The sequence below is a fragment of the Molossus molossus genome, unplaced genomic scaffold, assembly GCF_014108415.1.
Source record: "Molossus molossus isolate mMolMol1 unplaced genomic scaffold, mMolMol1.p scaffold_m16_p_11, whole genome shotgun sequence".
In the NCBI taxonomy this organism is placed as follows: Eukaryota; Metazoa; Chordata; class Mammalia; order Chiroptera; family Molossidae; genus Molossus; species Molossus molossus.
In genome coordinates, this window is record NW_023425346.1 from 71,987,040 (window position 1) to 72,008,673 (window position 21,634).

General features: G+C 44.2%; 1 protein-coding gene across 1 annotated transcript in view; it reads left to right on the forward strand.

The window, feature by feature from the left end:
• Positions 1-21,634, forward strand: part of PDE11A (phosphodiesterase 11A) — a 332,237-nt gene that overhangs the window by 281,474 nt on the left and 29,129 nt on the right. The window contains exons 16-18 of the mRNA XM_036253345.1: positions 6,664-6,741; positions 12,333-12,396; positions 18,644-18,718. Of these exons, the coding sequence (XP_036109238.1) occupies positions 6,664-6,741; positions 12,333-12,396; positions 18,644-18,718 (217 nt within the window). The remainder of the gene's footprint in view (positions 1-6,663; positions 6,742-12,332; positions 12,397-18,643; positions 18,719-21,634) is intronic.

Here is a 21,634-nt window from a genome sequence, read left to right on the forward strand (position 1 = left end):
ACTAACACATTATTCTGTCTTTATGCTAGCTTCTGTGCTAGTTGCTGGGAATGAAGAGGTAGATAAGCCGTGCGTCTGGCCTTCAGGGATTCAGAGCCCAGTGGGGAAGAGAGAAAAGCAGTAACACCAAAGCAGGACAAGGCCTGCAAAGTCAACGCAGGGGCCACCGGGGCGCGTACCATCGGGCAAGGCCCTAAACCACTTCCACCTGCAGACTATGGTTTAACTGAACTAATGGTTCGGCCATTGTGTTGTCTAGTCTTCTGCCATTTTCAACATTGAAAATCACTCTAGTCTTTCTTTTTCCTGCATCTTGCCAGTTTCAATCACGCTGTCAACATTAGCACAGCATCAGACGGGCCGTTTCATTCTTAGCTAGTCCTTGTATTATCAGACTACTCAAGCAGGGGCATCATTCGTTTTCCAAATTAAATATATGGCTTTCATTTCTTTACTCAGAATTACTCAAGTTAACATCTGCATATTAATTTTCTATTCCGCTGTGGCACTTTTACTCCCAGAGTCCAGAATCCCTCCAGCATCCACATTTAGCAGGCACGTGTTCCATTTGTCTGCTGGCTGAGCTGCGGGAACACCGGAAGAACAAAGACCCAGCTCCTCCCCGCACCTGCCCCCGCCACCCGCACGCTCCTGCCACCCCGCCTCATGGTTCTGGAGCCGAACTCGCAGGAGAGTCACAATCATGATTTGCCATCTCAACAGTAAAGCCTTCCTAACGTCCATGGACTCTGACTCTTAGATTCAGGAAGTTAAATAAATAGATAGATTTTTTTAAAAAAAGTATATAAGTATATATATGTGTATATAAATATATATATATGCACAGATATATAAATTTACAAAAATAGTCCTGATTTAAACATACACAGGAATGATGATTTCTCACTTTACAAATAAAAGGTGACTTGCAGATAAATTACAAGCCAGAAAGATTTTCAATGTACTGATGGGTGACTGGTAACCAATCTTTAGAATTATTTTTGAGGATAATTCTAGCAGTTCTGTTCAAATGATGCTTTTGTAAAGGCTGCTATTTTTCTGAGTGGATCATATGTCAAGAGAGCAGGATAAAAGCCTAATAAAAACATATCTGATTATAAATGAGATTTTCCAGTAAGTTGCTTTTCACTAGCTCAGGTACTTTACCATTGTCCTTGAAAACCAATGATCTGCTTGAGACGGTAATGGTATGGTTCCTCATGGCAGAGGAGTACGGATCCAGGGAGTCTTATATAACTTTGTGGATACATATGTTCATGCTGTTGACTCTGTAAAATCTACACACACACACACACACACACACACACACACAGAGGCTAAAGGACTGTGTGGGCAAATTCAGTTTTTAAAATCTCAGCAAATATCACATTGTTGTTTTGTAATGATCGTTACAAAGGAGGAGGTCAGGAGTAAACCACCTGGAGCCATGGACCTCCACCCTGGCCCGGGCCCTCTTCTCTGGGCACCCCCTTTGCCCGGTGCCTGCGCGGCACTCGGCTCTGGCACGGCAGCCAGCGAGGCCGGACATCGCGGGAAGGGGCTCAGCCACGGCTGCCGTGTCCTCACCACGCACACGGCTCCCTGGCCCAAGTCCATCTGCACATCATCTGCAAAGACAGTCTCCGAGGCCAGACCTGAGAGGCTGGGGACCTAGAATCTACCTAGACCTTCCCCAAACTGCCCTCGGACCCTGGGCAACTCAACCTCATCTTCCTTCACCTGGAATTTCCTCGACTATAAAATGACAGAATTACAGCAGAATTTCTTCAAAGATTTTGTACAGTGTGGGGCAAAAGTAGGTTTACAGTTTTTGTATGGAAATCAATACAATCATTAATAAATAATAATACAGGAATAAACTGTGTTTCGTGTAATCACAATTGTAAACCTACTTTTGCCCCACCCTGTATACTTCTGGCAGTCTATAATTATAATAAAAACTCAAACATAGAAAATAAATCATCCTATGACACAGTAACTTTACATATACATAAGCAATATATCTATATGTAATATAGGTATTTATATATGTGTGTGTGTGTGTGTGTATAGAGAGAGAGAGAGAGAGAGACAGAAAACTTGCACAGATTCACAAAAATATGTGTACAAGGATGTTCATAGCAGCATTGTATATAATGCTGCTATGAACAGCATATAATAGTTAAAAAAAACCTGGAAATAATCTAAATTTTTACCATCAGAAAATGGGTAAGTAGACAGGGATGTACTGATACATGGAATACCACACAGCAGTGATGAATAATGGCCCAGAACTACACATGGTGACATGAATGGATCTCATAAACACTGAGCAAGAAAAAGCAAGTTGCCAACGAATACATACACTACAATACCATTTATAAAAGTTTAAATCATGCAGAGCAATATTATGTATAGTTGACTGAGTAAAATTATAAAGCTCTATGTCAGCGGTCTCAACCTGTGGGTCGCGACCCCTTTTGAGGGTCAAACGACTCTTTCACAGGGGTCGCCTAAGGCATAATAGTAGCAAAATTACAGTATGAAGTAGCAACAAAAATAATTTTATGGTTGGGGGTCACCACAACATGAGGAACTGTATTAGAGGGTCGCGGCATTAGGAAGGTTGAGAACCACTGCTCTATGTGAAGGTGATTTATGCAAAGTTGAGAAATGGCCATCATGTGATGCGGGGGGCAGGGGGAGGTCGAAGCAGCAGAGCAGAGAGGCACAGGGGCCTCAGCAGATGGGTACAGCTGGACGGGGAATAGGTAGATTCTCTATGTCCACTGTGTAATTTTATAGCTTGTAAAATAGAGTAAATATATTGTTACGTGAATGTATGTCATCACTTCAAAAATCCTTCTGCAGCCTTATGAAAATGATCGCTTTGGTTTCAACTTTAAAATATCTATTTGGCATTTGTGTAACCGAATACGTTACTAGATGTAGGATGTACATGGCTCTACCAGTGACTGGACTTTTCCCAGGTTTATCTTGAAACTATGGTGTGCAGGAAGTCTTCTGTCACCTTCTGAGGTCATGGCCAAGCCTTGGGATGCCAGAATTAATACAGCCTATCAAGAAATTGCGAAGTTTTGTCAGTGGTGGGGGGAATAAAACTAGTATGCCATATTTTTCTGTGCCCTATGAAAAAAGGTTTCCTGCCCTCCTCTATCCACCATCCCCTGGGGATAGTGGATATTCCCATTTGTTCTGATGCAATAAAATCCAGCTTTTTATAATGTGATGGGAAACCCATGGACTGATTTTGGGTTCAGCTGATTTAAGACTTTCACACCAGCAACTCTAGCTATTAAACTTCCCATCACTGGGGAATTTATTCTTATAGTGCTGTTTGGTTGGCATGCCATATTTGTATTTTAAATATATATATTCTGCATTGAGTTAGCCATCTAGATAATCTGCCTCCACTTTGCATCAAAAACATATGTCTCATACCTCTAACACACTCTCGGCAGATAATAACAATAGTCAGTGGAAGGAAGGTCAGACAATGGTGTTCTTAAATTTCCCACAACTTGCTATGTTGTCCTCATGGTTTAAGTTAAAATCTAGTCTTCAAGAATCTGGCAGGGCTTTTCTTGGATAGATTTTATGTTGTTTTCTTATCTCCAATCTCTCCAAATGGCTACTGTGAAGACCCCAGAACAACTGGAATCTAGGTAAAATCAGTGGCGGAAAAGCTATGTTTTTAAGTGAATAGTCTTATGAGATCATCTTTTTCTTTCATTCATCAATTCAACAAATATGTATTAACCTCCTGCATGTCAGGCACTGTTGTAAGACTCTGGGGATCCAGGAGCAAACAAAAGTTGCCCAGGCTCTTGTCCTCATGGAGCTAGCGTTCTGGTGATTTTTTTAGACTAGCTAGGACTGAAATCACACCCAGGTACATGATGACAGGGTGATGACATGCTATTTCAGAAAGCCTTCCCTGATTTTATGTGATTTTCCAAGCTAAGCTAAGTGCCTTCCTCTGTGCTCCAGGACACTGGGGCCGTATCTTAGCTGCCTGGGTTGTGTTTGTAGCCCAGCTGACACCAGCTGTGAACCACTGGGCCAGCTAACTTGACCCTTCTGAGCTCAACAACTCGTTAATCCTTACTGAGCACCTACTATGTGCCAGGCACTCTGTGAAGTGTTTTACATAAACAATTTTACTGAATCTTCCCACCAACCCTAACAATGTAGATCCCATTAATATTACTCTTTACTGATAAGAAAACTGAAGCCCAGCAAGGTTAAGTAACCTACCTACCCAGGGTCAGTAATGTGGGTAAAATGACAGAACCCAGATAAAGTCTGCCTGGGGGACATCATAAGGACCCAGTAAATATTAGCCTCATCAAGGCAGGGACTAGGGGAAGGCGCGTGAGGTCAGTCATGCAAGTGCAGGGTCAGATCCCATCTTCATTGAAAAGATTTTGATATTTTGTTCATGGATTTGTGTGTGTGTGTGTTTATGTTGAATATATATATATATATATATATATATATATATATATACCGCATTTGTCTTGATTACTGAGTTTGGGCACCCATTAACATTTTGTGCCCAAGGTAAGTGCTTTCCTCACCTCACTCTAGTGCCAGCATTATTAGTATTACCATTCATATCACTTTTGAAGGGGCATTACCTATTGACTTGTTGATCACCCCTGCTGAACTCAGAGGTGTCCAAAGGTTGCAACCATGTCTTATGTCCAAAAAGTTGGCACAGAGTAGGTGTTTAGTAAATATTTGTTGAACCAGGAGACTAATATCCATTCAGGGAGAAGAAAGAACTTGATGACATCTTCAGTCTCCATTTAGTCCAGTCGGCCCATTCTTTAGTATTGTTGGTAGCAATACTATTAATAGTATTTACATAGTAACCATGGCGGTCAGGTATGGAGTGCCAACACTTAATGTGGCTTATCTCAAATGCTCACCACAAAGCTGGAGACTGAGGCTCAGCAATGTGGACTCTCCAGGACCACACAGTGAGTGAGTGACAGTCAGCATTCAGCCCAGGTCAGTGTGAGTCCTGGGTTCTTTGCATTCCACCACTTTCCTTTCTATTCCAGTTCACAGGCATGGTGATCATGTGAACAAGGCGTGACTGTGGTCATAAGGAAGGGAGGGGGCAACTAAAACAATGGGAAAGTTATAAGAAGAAAAGATGCGTACACACCTGCACACCAAAGAGGGGAGGATGGGGACCTTCCATGCAACTGTGCGGTGCCCTCTCAGCCAGTTGCTATGAGGTTTTTCTGGAGATTACCCCATACTGTGGTATGGCCTTGACCTGTGTTCACTTGAATAAACGGATCCAGGACCTGTCTTTGTGTCTCAAATAAGGAAGTGAGCCATGTATTTGTCTTTCTGAATTTCTTCCTTTCGGGTAATTTGAGTAATCAGTCTGACCAGGTGACAAGAAGTCCATATAATTGGTGAGCTGATGATGGGCACCCCAGGCCAGCAACAGGGGAGTCGATTGCACTCTGCATCTTGTCTTTTGTTCCTCAAATTACAATGAGTCATTACAAAGTGTCGAAGACCCTACCCTGATTTCCACCATAAATGATGTGGTGGTATTTTCCAAAGTGTATTCCTTAAAACATCAGTCATATGGAATTCTATGGTTAAGTAAGCTTACATAGGCTTTCTTTCTATCAGAGACTTCAAAAGGCTAATGTGGGTGGTGACTCTCCAAGAAAGGTATATTCAGGCAACATCTCTCAAACCCACTGGGCCAGGAAGTACCTTTACATGGAGTACTTCCTAAGACTAGTATTTTGTGGAACGCACTTCGAGAGATGGTATGTCTGGCTCCTTTAAATATCTCTCATTAGGAAGTACAAGAAGGTGAAACTATGGTAGATAATTCTTAAAGAATTAAGATGGTGATGTCATTTATTTTTATTTTTTTGCTTTTTCTCTATAGAAATAAAGTCCCAAGTGTGTACCCAGCACTTAAAGGTGCAGACACTATGCTAAATGTATCCATATGTCATCTCAAGTAATCCTCACGATAACTCTGTGAGTTAGCAAGTCTAACCCCCATATTAGAGGTTGGGAAATTGAGGTTCAGGGGGTTTAAGTAACTTCCCAAAGTTGCACATCAAGTAAGTGACCGACCCATTGTTTAAACACAGTTATTTTTTACTCTAGCATATGTGTTTAAACACTGAAGTGCTGAACTAGTTATTTTCTTACCTAGAAAAAAGTATTTGTCCTGAATTTACTACCAGGGAGTTTCTTATCTTGGATCATCATACAGCTCAGTTCTACATTGAATGAGAACATTGCAAAACTGTTCCCGCGTTTTATTTGTCCTCGCCTTTCTTCTCTGACTTCCTGAGCCACAGTGCGGCCTGCAAGTACTCCTCAATGCAGGACTGCACTGTTTTCTGTTTTATGGCTCAATAATCGTCTCTGTTGTAAATACATTCAGAAACGATGGTGCCTTTTCCTTGAAGCCTCAACATTTTTACAAAGTGATTTATTTTGATAGTGCTTTAGCCTCAAGATTTCAAATATTAAGTTACTTGGTTCGGGTGGTCTTATATTTTCCCAGAAATGTGTTTATGTCACCCGCAGACTGACAAATTTCATTCCAGGTGTGCTTTTTTTCTCTCTTCATTTGATTCTGTGCAGGAGGAGAACTGAATTCTTTGAACTCGTCAGCAAAGGAGAATACGACTGGAACATCCAAACCCATCGTGATGTATTTCGGTGAGAGAAAGCCCCTCTTCGCGTTTCCTCATTATTGGAAGATTTAGCCCTGCTGTCCTGGCAGCGCACACAAGTGGCGTTTAAAGTGACAAATCTCAGCTTCCACTCAAGCAGGCAGAGATTAGTTGAAGAATTAGAGAAAAGACAGGCAATGCCTTTTTGCCTCCTAATGTATTATGTTTTTGCCTCCTCTCCATAAATTTACACTGAAATTAGAAATGAATTCAGATGGGTTGTTTCAGCAAGCCATGACTTCATCTTGTTCCAGAGAAGGCGGGCAGGCCGGTTAGCCCCCGGGAGAGGGCTTTCTGAGCCACGGAACACGAAGGTGCACAGAATCAAGGACAGCGGAGGGGTAACACTTGTTTTTCCGTAGAGACAACAGGCCTGCAGGTAGAAAGCCAGTCGGAACCATTCTGGCGGTGGAACTAGACGTCTGCTCTAGACTTCGCACAGGACTTCCCTGGGTGTTCGGAAAGGACGCGCGACCCGTCTTTTCTATGCGGCGTGTGAACCACCGCCGGCGCCACGCGGGGGGCACCACGCTGGGGGGGGGGCGCCACGCTGGGGGGGGCGCCACGCTGGGGGGCACCACGCTGGGGGGGGCACCACGCTGGGGGGGCACCACGCTGGGGGGCGCGCCACGCTGGGGGGGCGCGCCACGCTGGGGGGGGCCACGCTGGGGGGGCGCGCCACGCTGGGGGGCGCCACGCTGGGGGGGGCGCCACGCTGGGGGGGCACCACGCTGGGGGGCGCGCCACGCTGGGGGGGCGCGCCACGCTGGGGGGGGCCACGCTGGGGGGGGCGCCACGCTGGGGGGGCACCACGCTGGGGGTGACTACGCGGGGGGCACCACTTCTCTCACACCCTGGCCCCCCGCCCCCTCGCCCATCCTCACACATTGGCTGTCTTATCCCTGCGGCTGACTGGTCCTGGGGAAACTTGTGAGGCCAGGATGGTGGGTTCGCTGTGTCTGCTCGACAGCCGCCGGAATGACCCGAGTGGGGCCCCGCAGACCCGTCTCCCGTGCTTGCTCCAGGACATGCACCCACCCGGGGGCCAGAGCTCTGCCGCCCGCGCTCGCGCCCCCGCCTCCCGCCCCCCCAGCTGGCTCCTCGCCCCGCTCCAGGGCCACCTGCCCTGTGACCCCACAGGCCTTTCCTACGTCCTTCCCGAGGCAGGAGGACCTTCCAGCACCTCCACGTGCGTCCTAATTCCAGTCCCTCCACCTCCCCCACCCGCACCCGACCTTGCTGTAGCCATTGCACCCTCGTGACTTCTATTTTCAAAATCTGTTGTTTTTTCCATTGTGACTTTTCTAAAAACACGCTTCCAGCTCCTCAGCCAAAAAATCATCCCTGAAATCGAGCTTCTTCGCAAGGTCCGATCACAGTTCTCTCCTTCCCTTCAACACACTCCGCTCACATGCCTCTTAACTTCTTGTGAGGCAGTCCTTCCCTTCAGTCACTTCTCATTCCGAACATATTTTTCTGGAACAAACTAAAACGTTCCGGATGAACCCCAAATTCTCCTTCGAGCGTCACTTCCGTTCCCATGCTGCTGCCTTGCTGTGCTGTTCCCCATCCTAGTATCTTTCCAGACCTTTCCAAAGCATATGCACACGTGTGTACCCAGAGGAAGACTACTACATACTAACCAGTGGAAATGTGTGTCTCTTTTAACATAAAGTCTATATTTATAGATTAACCTGAACTGGTTCATTCAACTATGTGCCTTGGAATTCTTCTCGTGTTCATACCTCATCATCTCTTATTGCTACATCTCTTATTCCAAAATACAGAGGTAGCACAGAGCAGTAGTTGCCTAGTAGTTGGCCGCTGCTGTACAGAGGAATTTAGCCTATGAGTGTAATTTCTGCTCCCTTTGAGAGTCGTCAGTCAATTGCCAAGAATCTAATTCTACAGCCTTTGTTCTCTTCAGCTTCCTTGAGCTCTTCACTGACCCCTGCTTATGTTGGATTCTACAAAGCCATGCTTTTTAGGGTTTTCTCCTTTCTTTCCGACTCTTCCTTGTCCTCTCTGTCCTCTTCCAGGCTTCCACCTCCCACGGCCGCCTAAAGGTAACTATCCCCCAGGGCCTGTGTTTGGTATTCTCGTTGCTGAGCATCCTCAGTGTCAGCTGCCATTTCTTCTCAAGTGACTCCCACTCTCGCGATTTCTTGGGCCTGGCCCCTTCTGAGCACAGCTCCTGCAACGCCCGTGCTCGTTCTTCATATCCACCGGAGATTCTCCTGCAGAGGCTCTCAAATACTTCTGGCAGGGGACCCCATAGGTAAAAAAAAATGTTCCCTGGAAGCATAGAGTGTAAAATAGAGGTGTTCCGGGAGATGCCCTCCCTCCCCCAGCTCTGCCCTCCCTTTCCCATCTCATGGTGAGACTGACCACGCGCACTGGGGGCGGGGCCTCTGGGGGAGCACTGTACTACAGAATTTAAAAAAAATAAATAAAACCAACTAAAAATCAGTCAGCTTTTTATCATCACCATGTGCAACAATGTCGATGATGAGATACTGTTCCTGGGAAAAATCTTTTGTTGGTACCAGTTGTATATAATTGCTGATGTTACTGTGGAGTATCAAAATAATTTATATGAAAGCTTCAAATGAGCACATTATTTCTTATCCATTCATTGTAAATGTATCATACATGTAAGTCAATTCCAAGGACGCCCAGGTATACATCAGCTCCTGGCACAGGTGGACACACTTTTAAGAGTTAGTTCCTATTGGTTCAGAGCCGTCTGCCCTGGCTCAGGTGTCCTTTGTGCCTCCAACCTTTGGGAATGTCACGTTCCTGCTTCTAAACAGTATATTCAGAACAAACAACAAGAGCGTGGTGATGGTAAGGATGGAAAATACACAACTTGAGTACTTCAGTTCTGTCATTTTACGTGACCATTTGGGGGTTTTATTTGCATTTCTAGTTTAAAACAGTGACACAGAGTACAAACTGCAAGGTGGAATATTTTTGTTTGGTATGTGCAAAATTCAGTTCATGCATGAAATCTTTTACTGAATTTGAGTGTATCTTGAAAATTAAAAATTTATTCCTTTTAGGTTGCTAATTGTTTTAAAACTAGAGAACAAATCAATAAATATCCTTATTGAACTACTCTTGGCATAGAGGAGAGGCATGATAGAAATGACTTGCAATGAGGGTCAGGTGTCCAGGTACCGTGTTCACCCAGCCCACTGAGGACAGTTGTGCCCTCCTCATGCCTGACCATTCATCCGTCTGAGTGTTCTGAGCAGGTTGACACCACTTAACTGTAAATTGGAGCAGAATTGCGCAGATCTCGAGACCAAAACTGTTGGTACAAACTCCCTCCCCACTCTCTTCCCTAAAAAGACCTTTCACTTCATGTAGAGGCTCGATCCAAAAAAAAACAAGATAAAACTGTTCTTTTTCCTCCCTCGGTTCTTCCTGTGGAATCTCCCACCCTGCCCTGGTCCTTCCAGCCTCCCTGCCCTTCTTTGTTGTAGGCCCTCACCTTTTCTGACTGTTTATGCTTGTCAACTGGTCTCCCTGCTTCTGTCCTCTCCTTATTCAAACTGTTTTCATGTCCACCACTTCTATCCTTGAAGTTCTAGCCATGTCCTGAGCCCTCAACCTTAATTGACTCCCCAATGCCAATCAGATAAAGGTTTCAGACCCTCCAGCATCCTCCCACCCAGCCCTTTTCTGTCGTCCTTCTCTGTATAGACCTTCTGCTCCATTGCCAAGTGTTCATTGGAAGTAGAGACTCTTGTCAGACTTTACGGATAACAATTTTAGCTTTGATACTTCTTAGCTGTGTGACCTTGGGCAAGCTACTTAACCTTTCTGAACAAGGAACACAAAACACTATTTGCTTTGTAAAATAGACATAATAATAGTATTCCTACAGGTAGGTCTGCTCAACGAATGGTAGCTGTTAGAATGATCATCATTAGAGCACCTAGCAGATACCCAATGAACTTATTGATTAACTGATTAATGGAGATATGAATGTGAATTTGAGAAGTAAGCTTCAAATTAAGCAAATGGAACCTAAGTAATTATCCAAGTTATGGTACAAATAGGCAAGTTTAGAGAGATTATTTCCTGCCCAGGAGAGAGAGTGCAAAGCCCAGCGCATTGCCTACAGTTTTGTACCCATCTAGTACCCACAGACCCTAAAATGAGAAGCATCCGAGTGCAGCAAGAGGGGGTCTGCTAGCTTTATGAAAAGCACTGAACCCTGAATCCTTTACTCGCTTTGGGGAAGTGACTTAACCCATCCATGTTTGCATTTAGCTTTCAGTAAATAGGATCAGAAGGTTGTGATGATCCATTTAGTTGGGAGTTAGTTGGTAAGGCACCCAGTACAGAGACAGGCAGACTATGAGCTTCTGAAGTGCTTGTTACAGAAGATCAAGCTTGAAGAATAGACTGGTGGATAGTGTCACTTAGCACAGGGGCGTTTGGGGCAGATGCCCCCCGGCTCCGAGAGGGCTGCTGATGCCGGCGTGCTGGCTGCGCTCTGAACCACCTAGTTTGCCTGACTCGGCCTTGTTCCCTAGAGGGGGTTCCCGGAGAAGTTACACAAACCCCACTACCATCTAGGCATGCTCTGCCATCTGGGAAGCAGACGTTTGCAAGGCCCTGGAACCGGCGGGCTATGAAATGTTAACACCTGACGTCAGGACCGCCTTCTGACCTGGAACAACACCCCCTTTCTTCCAAACGGAGCTGACCAAGACGTGGTTTCTCAGCTCAGACCCGTCACTACTTTTCATCACCTACTGCTGCTCTTAGTACAAAGAAAGCAGATTTGGAACAAAGAGTATACTTTGTTTTTCCCTTTCCCACCACATTGAATTATAAGCGCCAGAGCTCTCTGCAGTTTGACTTGTCCCCATGTTTTATCCATGGTTCAGTGTGAATTCTAGTGAAACCCAATAGCAATCTGCTCCTCAAAATTCTGACTCAATCTTTCCTGTGCTTTCTTGCATGCTCACATTCATGAAAGCTATAGCTGAATGTTTCTTCATACTACTTATAAAACATGGTTGTAGCCGGGTAGTAAACTGGAGAGAAACAGTGACCCTCACCCTTAAATCTTAGCTCCATAGAGAAGAGAGAAAGGGAGCTTCGCATGTGGTGTGTGCCTCGCCTCTTTGGGGTGGGTTTTCTTCCGTTCCTATCAGTCAGTGATAAACTGGTCATTAGATTCATCAGCTATGTACACAGTATTATATACTGATTCCCTTGCTGATAGTCAAAAATATAAAGCACTGTCCGTGACACATTCTTTTAGGCAGAGCATGCTTAGCGCAGGTGTAGAGAAAGTCGTGCTTTGCTTTCCTCCATGTGCTGCAGACGAAACAAAGGACAGCGAGGAGGGAGTGTGGGAGCTTTGTCCTCCTGAGCTGCATGGCCACAGGATGGAGATGCTAGACATGGGGACCACAAACACTGCTTCCCTTGTTGAGGAAAAGAAGATGTGAGCTTGCCTCCGTTCCGTTTTATTTATTTATGTATCTAGGACAGGTTTGTTTAGCAATGCAACAAAAGATTATTCAGGCTGTTTTGTTTGGTTCTGTTTTTCAGATCAATGTTAATGACAGCCTGTGACCTTGGAGCCGTGACCAAACCGTGGGAGATCTCCAGACAGGCAAGTGGTGATTAATGGCAGGGCTCAGCAGAGGAGGGACTGGGGGGCACATATTCCCAGAGCCCCAACTACCAGGCACCGAAATCCTAGTCAATTTGCATCAGTATTAACATGGTGTAGAAAATAGCGGGAGGCTTAGGCTCCACGTAGTTTATTGCCCCGCCGTTCTTTATTGTGCTCCCACTGACTAATAACATTTCTGACGCTGGAAGATTTATTTTTTTTAACACGCTAAATCCAAATAATGCCTTGACCATTTCTTAAGACAAGAGTTTCAAAAATAGTGTTTTTGAATAGGTAATTATGTTTTAGCCTAAGATTTAGTTTTTCACATCTGAAAAAAGAAAAAGAAAAACCCAAGGGGGTAAAAAAGAAAATTATATTTTTTTCTTTCTAAAGACTATTTAGAAATCAGAGGGCTCTTTGGTGGCCAAAGTGTTCAGTATACAAATTAATTTGTACCCCCAAATCATGCCTTTACTATCTGTTTTCACTGCCCAAAACTGTTAGTTCTAAAGCAAGAATAGATTTCAAGCCATAACTACACAATTTAAGATCCTCTTTTTTAAAAATTCTCATCAGAGGATATTTTTCTATTTATTTTCAGATAGAGTGGGAGGGAGGGAGAGAGAGAAAAAAAAACATCAGCGTGAGAGAGGCACATTGACTGGCTGCCTCCTGCATGACCCTGACCAGGGATGGGTACGAACTGCAAACAAGGTACGTGCCCTTGACCAGAATCCAATCCAAGACTCATTGGTCCCCAGGCCGGAGCTCTAACCACTAAGCAAAACTGGCCAGGATGAGCTTAATAACTCTTTAACTGTTATGAGGCACCTACTGTGTGAATTCTGAGGGCTGAAATAGTGACTTAGTATCTTAAGACTTGACATTTTAGGGAAACATGATACATTCATATGACAATGCATAACTAATATTTACTGATTGAATAAGTGCATAACTAATATTTAACAGCTGCCTTATATGTTATCTCATTTATTTATTTATTTATTTATTTTATCCTCACCCGAGGACATTTTTTCCTTTTTTGTTCAGGTAGAATGGGAGGGAGAGACAGGAACAGAGAGAGAGAGAGAGAGAGAAACACCGATGTGAAAGGGACACATCGAGTGGCTGCCACCCGCACGACCAACCAGGGCCGGGGACAAGCTGCAACCGAGGTATGTGCCCTTAGCGGGAACCGAACCCGGGCCTCTCGGGACCGCAGGTCGACGCTCTAACCACTGAGCCAAACTGGCCAGGGCTGTGTTACCTCATTTAAATCCTCGAAACCCTCTTTGAGGTAGGCGTAGTTGCTGTTGTAGACTGAATAATGGCAACCCAAAGATCTCAGGTCCTAACCCTGGGACCTGTCAACATTACCTTAAAGGAAAAAGGGTCTTTGCAGATGTGAGTAAGGACCATCGATGTCATTATCATCATCATCATCATCATCCTGGATTTTCCAGGTGGGCCCTAAATCTAATCACAAGTGTCGCAGAAGAGAGACACAGCAATGAGGAGACAAGGCGGGGACTGGAGCGAGGCCGCCACAAACCAAGGAGCGCTGGCAGCCATCAGCCAGGGAAACGGGCAAAGGACAGACCCTCCCCTAGAGCCTCCCACCTAGGGAGGCCCTCGCAACACCTTGATTTCTGTCCAGTGAACTGATGTTGAACCCCTGGGCTCCAGGACGCTGAGAGGATAAATCCCTGTTGTTTTAAATCACTGACTGTGTGGTAATTTATGGTAGCCCCAGGAAACCAATACAGTGATTATCCCTATTTCACAAATGGGAAAAATAAGGCTTAGTAAGTAGTGGAGATAGGTATTGAAATTCTAGCACATTAGGCTCCAGTGCCTTCACTCTTCACAGTGATTCATGCTTTCTTATGCAGGATGCATCAGTTAGCAGTTCTAAATGATGCATGTCGGCAGAATAGATGATGTTACCACTAAACCCAAAATCTCGTTGGCTTAAACCAACAAACCACTCCTCATGTGTGATCCAGGGTGGGCTGGCCCCGCTCCGTCCTCGTTCCGGACGGGGCTGAAGGAGCAGCCACCGTTCGGACCAGGACAGCAGGTGTGCTGTGGGTCTCGCACTGTTAATGAAATGCACCCCCACCCCCACACACCCGCCAACAGTTCACTGGGACTCATCACAAAACCCTGCCCAACGGGAAATACAATCCCATGTGCCCAGGAACTGAAAGGCCAGAAACACTTCTTGAAAACATGACTACCACAATTTGCTTTTTTAATCACCAAAAATATGATTCATTCTCCTCCTTCAGGCAAAAGGCAAAATATGCTCACCCTCCCCACCCAGAGAGATGACCAGATGTCCCAGCAGTCATGGTCTCAAGCTCGAAGCCAGGCTCTCTGCATGACATATGCCAGTCTCTACAGCAGGCCAGGGGGCACTGTAAAGACCAGCACACCCCCAAAATACAGCATCTAACATACACCCAAACCACAAGATAATCATTATAACCCTCCCGTTCAGAAAGGGAAGAGATGACAATGTTTGGCGTTGGAGATCCACAGCAATACCGAAGCCTACTGGGCATTTACTGGGAGGGTCCTCTGCTCCCTGACGCCCTGATTCTCTGGGAGATGCCCTGAGTCCATCATTTCTTGTGACCTCCCACCCTGGGGAAGTATTCCTTTTCTGTTATCCTCCTTGACTATAGCCAAAGTCCAAGAAGTTTCTCAGCCTGCTTCCCACCTGAAGAAGGTTGAAGGCCCAGGGCCTAACAGTCACTGAAGAGAGAACCATGAACAGTAGTTGAACCATTTCTCTGGGCTATTCCATGCAATTGAAAGGACATCCTGTGCATAAGCTGATTCATTTCGCGTTTTCAACTGTGGGTGTACTGGTCATGCCTTCTGTTTGATTCTTGTTGCAAGGCTCTGTTTTAATAGGCCTTTGTCCTTCAAAATATATTGCAATTTTTATTTTCACAGTTTGGGGTTAAGAAGCAGCTTCATCTCCCATCCCTACGAGACCCTGGGTTTTTACTTTCTCGGTTTCCTTTTATTCCTGTTTATAAACCTGCCAATCCTTTTCTGCGCTCACTTATAATACTGAGCAAAACAGCGAATAGCAACCATCACCTGCTGCTAATATTTTGTTTTCCCATCTCTTCCCCTAAGGCTCTAAGTTCATTTGTTACATCATTTGCGTTACGTCCATGGGAACTGTACATGTTTTGCCATCGTGTAACGTGGATCATCACCCTTACAGCCTCTAACAACCATTTTCTCACTATTTTATACGTGGTCGCCAAGCTAGGGTCTTTTCCTTTCTTTCTTTCCTGTCTTTTCCTTTCCCTTCTCTGCCCTTTCTTCCTTCTTACCTACCTCCCCTCCCTTTTCTTTCTTTCTAACAGCAGCACTTCACCCCCCATGCCAGTGTTTGTGTTAGTCAAGGCTAGGCCAGGCTTTGCTGCAGTAACAAATATATTCTCAAATTTCAGTTGCTTATCACAAATAAAAGTTAAATTCTTGTTTGCATCACAGTCCAACGCAGACCAGGCAGTTTTCCTATCGAACTCTCCTCCAGTAAATAGCTCTCTTCACATTGAGCTTGGCTCTTCCCTTTACTGTGACATATTTAAAGTTACATGAAGCAGAATAACTGTGAAGAATTTGAGTGGTTGAGTAGGTTATTTCTACATCTCTCCCACCCTTCTCTTCCCCAGTGTGGGAAGGTCTCTCTTGCAGTCAAGTCTGAGAACAAATTGCAGTGAAGAGACAGGTGGCTCTTCCAGGTGTTGGGGGGTCATGTCGTGCTGGGGGGTGGTCACTATGATAGCAATGGAAGGGTAGGGGTGGAAAGTGGGAGAAAGTTAGGGGGCCCAGGGGGAAAGAGAGAACACTGAGAAGGGAGTGGGGTGAGGGATGATGGGGTGATGTGCCAGGGCCTTCGGAAGCCCCAGTGAAATGCGGGTCAGGGAAGAACGGAGGAGCAGCAGCCCACTTGGGGACAGGACAGTGACAGGACCAAATACTTGGAAGGAAGAGAGTTTCTGCCTGACATTTCAACCCGAAGAGGCCGGTGGCCACTTGGAAATGGTCTTCTTGATCACTGATGTAAGTATTATTTTATTTTTAGGATGTGAACTTTTGGTGCTAAGTGCAGAAACTTAAGAGTTCAAGGAAATAAAACACAAAGCCATGTTTTCCCAAATGTTTCTGTCAGAAATCTCGTCACACCTCCGAACAAGATCTCATTCATGTTTGTCTCTAAATTGAATAAGTCCTGGTATTTAAGGAATGTAATCGCTTCTATGATTTTAGGAAGTGTTTGGACAAAAACAATGGAACCTTCTTTCAAAAACATAAATGTATTTCTAATTTCCTGGAAGTTGTTTTTTGTTGTTGTTGTTTTTAATTCCCTCTGGATTTTTTTTACTGGCGTCTATTCCACTTCGCTTTCCTCATGAACTTGATTGTGAGCATGTGGGTTTCCCCAGTGATCCCCCAAGGCCTGATTAGTATCTCAATTTCCTCCTTTAGTACAAAATCCAATCAGGGGCCTCTTAATGTTCCTGACTGGGTTTTTAAGTACAAAGAAAGCAGTGGTACAAGCCGAGCTGTGAGAGAAGCACAGGGGAGCACCCAGGGCCACTGTAACAAGATCAAGGACAAGATTTTGTTCTAATTTCCTTGCTTTCCAGGGGCTACAGACCTATGCAGGACTCCCGCCTTGGGTGACCTGATTGTACATTTGCATTAGTGCAAAAGACCCACCTCAGAGCAATCTGAGGGAGACTTCTGGGGACTGAATAAATAAGGCCAGGCCCTTGGGGACCATTTATTCTCTTAAAAAAAAGGCCAGGGACAGGAAAGAGAGGCCTGAGTACTGACGCGAAAGGTAGTGGCAGAGACTGGGGAGCAGGAAGTGAAACAAGTCCTGGAAAAATCGAGTCACTTCCAACTACTTTTATGCTGTTGAAATTTCTAAATGTTTAATATATGAACTGACTGGATATTTCATTTCTTTATAAATGACTGTATACTTGCTACTCTCAAGTATGTGTGTATGTGATATGTTTTATCAATATTACGAAGTATGGTTGACAAAGCTCTTGAAAGAGACACATAGGTGAATTGTCTTGATTCTATGCACTTGACCAAAACTAAGCTGTTTTAGTCTTTGCCAGACCCAAGACCCACCTTTATAAGAGCCTAGAACAGGGAAAAATTCGTCTGGGAATCCAGGTCTTCTTGCCATCAGGGATTTATTTTCTGCTCTTCCAATATTTTATAAATTCAGCTAGCTCATCTCAAAGATTTCCTAGATGCACACCACAGTGTTGTTGCGAATACATGTTAAACACCTATCTATTATATCGATTTTCTTCCCATAAAGCTATCCTTAGAAGCACGGGGCTTGGAAAAGAAAAGAGTTCTTTAGCTTGACTATGATCAGTAGGTTCTGATCATCCACCTAATGGATGAAAAGTGGAAAATTCAGGTCCTTACTTTGGACAAATATCTGCGGTTTGGGGTAGAATAGTCATTTCACTGTGCTTGTACCAACAAGAATCTACCATCAGTGAAGACTTTTAGTACATAGATTCAGAAAGTCCAAAGAGCAAATCGTGTTCTTCAAACTGGATCATGACATGCTATAAAAGTCTGGTATGAGCAGTGAATTTAACATTAGTCCTGCCCGTTGACTGACTGCTCCAGTAGGAAGCGGAGGTGTGCTCAGGTTTACCCCTCGCAGAGTGCACACGGGAACTGGTAGGGCGAGACAGCGAGGCGTTTTCCTGAGGGCCAGATCTAACCAGGTCTCAGATAAACGTATGCACAATGTAAAGAATCTACAACCAAAAGCGGGGGAAATTATTACTACAAATATATTTTAATAATATAATAACAAGGTATTGTTAGGTATTATTTGCTTCATTTCCCTGCATAAGAACATTTCCTACTTTGAACGTGGCAACCGAGGCGCCTCATCCCGAATATGCAAGCAGTGTGTGCTGTTGGAAATTGTCCCCGGCGCACATCTGAAAATACACGGCACAGGTTCTTCTGATTAAAAGGAAATCAGTTTCATTGATTAAATCCTGTAATATCTCCAAACACAAAAGGTTAATGTACTTCCTCATAAGCTTTTTAAATGATTGCCTGTGTTCAAGAGAATTGCCATACACATAAGCCAGAAATAACTTCCGAGTCTTATGACAAATTACACATAGCCACAAATTAAAATATTTTTCTGTTTCAGGTGGCCGAACTTGTAACCAGTGAGTTCTTCGAACAAGGAGATCGGGAGAGATCAGAACTCAAGCTCACCCCTTCGGTAAGTTCATCCTTTTATTTATCACACATCTACCCTTTTGGGTGACTTTTTTTTAAAACAATGACTCCAAATCACAACTTGAAAAGGGGAAACATTGAGAATTGACTTAAGGAAGCACTCCTGAAAGCTTAAAGTTTTAATTAAGCTTAGATGCTAAACACTCTTATTCCCAGGTTTCTGATTAAGAGCGGTGAGCTGCTTAACAAGAAGTTCCAAGCACTCACAGGGGGACAAGTAGGCCCGAGGGAGGATATGCAGAGTGGCATTTGAATAACTCAGCCCCGTGCTGGTATTTCAGCTGTGGTCAGTGGCTGCTATGGAGTAGAGATACAGAACAAGGCAATTAAAGGCCAGCTGTCCAGCCTTGACGAGCTAGAACAGGCAGCTGTCGTAAATAATGGGTATTCAAGATTTTACTTTCCAATTTTGAGCATTCCAAAATCTCAAAAGCAAATCATGTCAAGTCTCTGTTTCTTTTTTCTGTTTGCAAAGTGAAAAGTTTCACCTGGGGATTTAGGTTCTGCTGATTGAAATGCTATTTATATTGGATTCATCCATTCAAATATTATTTGAGAACGCTTACTGTAGGCTCAGGATGGTGCTGTTTTTACCCATCGGGACATAAAAGATATAAATGCCTCGGTCACCACCCTCAGAGAGAATGGCCTTTTTATTCTTAACGAATGGTTAGCTAAAAACCCAGTGTCCAAGAATGGTGCAGTGTATTTTAATGCCTGGCACAGCACAGTAAGTTCAATGGAGCTCAAGAAATGTGTCTGTTGTCACAAATGTCTACTTGTAAGGATTCTAATCATCTGAGTTTTGAATATATTAAGACCCCTTTCTTTGCTGACATTTAAACACAAGGAAGATAGCAGAACTAGTTCCTAGCTTAAATAGTTTTACCTACTTGATATTAGAACTGACAGTCTTACTGATTTTGGCTATTTTATTTCTTTATTGATTTTAGAGAGAGAGGAAGTGAGAGGGAGAGAGAGATAGAAACATCGATGTGAGAGAACATGGATTGGCCGCCTCCTGCATGGCCCCCGACTGGGGATGGGGTCCACAACCTGGGCATGTTCTCTGACCGGGTATCAAACCGGCGACCTCTTGGTGCATGGGTCGACACTCAACCACTGAGCCACACTGTCCGGGCTTGGCTATTCTTAATTTAATGCTCACCTACAAAAGGTCAGAAGACTACGAAGCAGCAATATTCATTATGGCCAAACAGTGGAAACATCCCACATGCCCATCAACTGACAACTGGATAAATGATATGTGGTACATCTATACACTGGACTATCATTCAACAACAAAAATAAATAAAGTAGTGGTGCCTGTTACAGGAATAAACCTTGAAAACATTATGCTAAGTAAAAGAAACTGATCTCAAAAGACCACACAGTATATGATTTCATTTATATAAAGTATGCAAAATAGGCCCTAGCCGGTTTCTCAGTGGTTAAAGCATCGGCCTGCGGTCCAGAGAGACCCGGGTTCAGTTCCCGCTAAGGGCACGTACCTCGGTTGCAGTTTGTCCCTGGCCCTGGCTGGTCGTGCGGGTGGCAGCCACTCGATGTGTTCCTTTCACGTCGATGTTTCTCTCTCTGTCTCTCCCTCCCACTCTTTCTGAACAAAAAATGGAAAAATGTCCCAGGGTGAGGATAAAAATCAATCAATAAAATAAATAAATAAACTATGCAAAATAGGTTAAAACACCAGTTATTTTAGTTTCCAACACAACATATGTTTATACTGTTTTTAAAATATGCCTTCACTTTGAAAACAAATTGGTGTCACCAAATTTGGTTATAAAAATAAAGATACTAAATGGGAATGCATAGTTAATGTGTAAAACCTAGTACAACCCAAATTTCTCTCAGCTACAGATCTATTTTCAAATAAAAGTTTCTTCTTTAAAAACCGGTTTGGAGGCATCCCTGAAGGGTTTACAGTGCAGCCACAGGGCATTTGGTTAAAGAAAAACATGAGTCAGTTGCCAGCGTGGAGCCGGCAGGTGCACCGGTGCAGAACAGGAGCCTTTGTCTGCAGGCTCAGGTAAGGCGCTTTCTGAAAACATAAATGGAATTGGTTCTGTGGGGAAAAGATAGGTCTAGTTACCCTCTCTTCACAAAAGCCTACTTGACACAGCTGATGGCTGTCTCTTGGCTGCTGTGGCAGGGGTATCCCTTATTAGTCCTTTTTCAAAGATCTCTAGAAATGCATGCACCAGAGATGACACCTGCTGTGCTCGTTGTTCCTTGATATTTAGGAAGAAAATTGTCTGGGAGACACCTTCAGGTGTCATGGTCCTAAAGGTCATCAGAGTCGCTTCATGAAGATGAAGACTGATCTGGATCACAGCCAATGAGTTAATAGTAGAATCGGGGAGTCAGGTCATAGAACATGCTTGAGCACCTCCAGGCATCAAGCATGAAGTTGGGCACTGTGCATTTCTGCCCTCAAAAAGCTTGTCACCTGGGGGGCTACACAGACATTAAGTAGCCACTAACAATCAATTACAAGATGCAAATTGCTATAAAGGGAAATCACAGGGAAGTGTGCTGTCTCACACTTCCACTCATCAAACACTTATTAGAAGTGACTAGTCCACAGATGAACCTTATTTACAGTTATGGTCAACTGGTTTTGACAAGGGTGTTAAGATAATGCAAAGGGGGAAAAATAGTCTTTTCACCAAATGGCGCAGGGAAAATGGGATATCACATGCAAATGAAGTTGGACCCCTATTTCTCACCATACCCCAAAATAACCTCAAAACAATCATGAATCTAAATGTTGGAGATAAAACTTTTAGAGGGAAATAAGGGCTAAATCTTCTGAATTCAATTTGGCAATGGCATCTTAGATATGATGCTAAAAGTACAAGAGCCAAAAGATAATATAGAT